Below are 2,572 nucleotides of genomic sequence, written 5' to 3' on the forward strand. Positions count from 1 at the left end.
GAGAACTGGCTTAGTTAACCCCAAATGCCTAGGACGCTCTGGGCTTTTTCTTGGCAGTAGCCACCAACTAGGGTTTGCCAATCATCTATCTAGGTAGCCTTAGTGCAGCTGCGACTCGGCCTGGGCAGCCCCCCTGACTACATAGAAACATGGTCTCGGCACAGTCTGACAAGCTGACAGGCTGTCCACTAAGCACTATGTTCATTAAATACGTATGCCCCAGAAGAGAATATGGGAGAAGAGTCGTGATCCTATGCGAAATATCGCACGGCATATACTCTTGACGCAGTCGCCTCGCCTCCGCCGCCTCTACCTGTACTATCGAGAGCATCATCCATGACGACTATCGACACCGGCTTCCACGTCTGGACCAACTGGTCCGAGGGCAGGATCCTCGGCGCAACAATCACCCTCTCGGCCCGCGACGGCGCTCTCCTTCTCTCTGCCATCGCCGTTTTCGTCGCCTGGGTCACAAGCCAGCTCTGGATCCTGATCCGCTTCGCCATCCACCAGCATCTCGCCCGACGTGTGTGCCAAGTCCCCCGCGACGGACTCTACTTTCAACAACGCGCCATCTTGCGCAATGCCGCGGTGCCAACACAAGCCTTACTTCAGTTCCTCGGGCAGGCGTGGTACTGGCGGCGGGCCGAGGGTATAGACCGCCTCTTTGGGCGAACGTTGCCTATGGCGCTGCTAGCTATCGGCTTCAGCATAGCCGCCGCCCTTCTATCTATCTTCTCCTCCCTCGTCAGTTCCTCGGCTGGAGATTTTCGGCTGCTGGTGCCGTCGTCTTGCGGGCTGTACGGTCTTGATCCCTCTGCCCCGCCGTTGTCGTCGGCCCTAGGCGAAATTGATGCCCGCTTCAATGACGCCGCCGCCGTGTACGAGAACCGGTGCTACAACGAGTCTCTTCGGGACTCGTCTTTATGTCAGGAATTTCCTGTCCCTTCGCTTGCATGGGAGTCCATGGGCGAGCAGCCTTGCCCCTTTGGAAGTCTCTGTAGCGCCCGGACTGATGGAATGGCTTACCGGGTGTCATCCGCGAAGATGGACTCGCACCAACACCTGGGTATGAACACGCCGCCTAGCGACCGCGTACAATACCAGCGACAACTCACATGCGCTCCCCTCCGAGATGACCGAGGCATTTTTGAAATCAACCCCATCCCCGGCGCTGAGTGCAGGCGTCTTCAGCTCAACTACGGACCTCGTCTTTACGAAGATGGCTCGGTGGCCATGAATTATACATTCCATTCCAACAAGTGCGCGCTAGATTCCCGCGTGGGCTACAATGTTGAATTGCAATATTCGCGTCCTGGGGCTACGCAAACGTGGACCCCTCTACGGGAGCTCGACTTGGCTGACGCCGACACTGTCATCATGTTCATATCGCTTGACGCGCTATCCTTCACGGAGCCAAACAGTGATCCCGTATTTGGGACCATGGATCGCGAGTTTCCAGAGCCAGTGGGTACTCTTATCCAACACCGGGACTATGCCACGCCGTTGGCATGTAGTACCCAGCATCGAATCTGCAATGGCGCAACGGACACGTGTACAGCGTGGCTAGGAGTCATTCAGATGCTTAACCAGCACGGTGACCTTTGGGAGTCAATACAACTAAATCCCACGCAGCGCGCGTTGGCGAACATACTTGCCTACGCCGCTTATCAGACCGACACGTACCAGACCATCTACACTCGGACACGGAGCTTTCTCAAGGCGTCGGAGAGGGTCTTGTTGAACCACGTCCACCTCCCCTTACCAGACGACCAGTGGGAACGTGAGGTTGAGAGCCTGCTGACCACATCACTAGCACGCTTGCAGCTGCAGGTAGCTGCTTATCCCGACGGAGACTCTGTGTTGCTTCCGAATATTGTCCTCAGGCAGCCATGGGAGACAACTGAGGATCCCTTCTTGCCTGCTCTGACGAGCGAGGAGCGCGAGGCCGAGCGACAGCTGTGCAGCCAGCAGCGGACACGGTTGACGAAGGGAACACTCAATTTTAGTGTCGTTGGTCTGGTCCTGACGTTCGCGCTTGGCGTCATTATCATCATGCTTTCATACGCTCTGCCAGATGTGGTATACTGGATTCGAAAACGTTGGAATCTGAAGCCCGACGAAGCAGCGGCGTGGTGGGCAGATGAGAATCTGCAGGTGTTGCGTGTGATGTTCCAGGCTCGGGGCCTTGGAGACTGGATCGGCGAGGACAACATGGTTCCGACGACGAGGACGAGTGAGAAGCTAGCGAGCGCGGTGAATGGAGCGATAGTAGTGCATACGCAGTGCCATCCTGGTGGCTACAGGCCGGTGCAGGGGCAACAGCACTATTAGGGTCTGTATTGGCGTGTTTGGGATTCGGGCCAGACGGTGTTAGGCTAGGATTATTAAGTTTTAGGGAGTTGTTCCTGGGAGTGGCTTTAGCTAGGGTTACCCACGGCCTAGAATATAGCCTAGTACTAAACTCACTCCTAGTAGTAGCTCCTTATCTATATATTAGATAATATATATTAAACCCACTCTCTAGGTATAACGTTCGGGTCTAGACTAACTACCGGATAGATAGACGTAA

At 55.5% G+C, this 2,572-nt stretch overlaps 1 protein-coding gene across 1 annotated transcript; it reads left to right on the forward strand.

Annotated features, from left to right (window-relative positions):
• Nucleotides 1-336: 336 nt before the first annotated feature.
• Nucleotides 337-2,334, forward strand: J7T54_005369 (uncharacterized protein; the record flags this gene model as incomplete). The annotated part of the gene is made up of 2 exons (XM_051510552.1): nt 337-1,467; nt 1,636-2,334. 2 exons carry the CDS (start codon nt 337-339, stop codon nt 2,332-2,334), a joined length of 1,830 nt encoding a protein of 609 aa, XP_051358556.1.
• Between the last annotated feature and the right edge of the window lie 238 nt (nt 2,335-2,572).

Source organism: Emericellopsis cladophorae, assembly GCF_022114955.1.
Source record: "Emericellopsis cladophorae strain MUM 19.33 chromosome Unknown NODE_123_length_21840_cov_158_786472, whole genome shotgun sequence".
Taxonomy (NCBI): Eukaryota; Fungi; Ascomycota; class Sordariomycetes; order Hypocreales; family Bionectriaceae; genus Emericellopsis; species Emericellopsis cladophorae.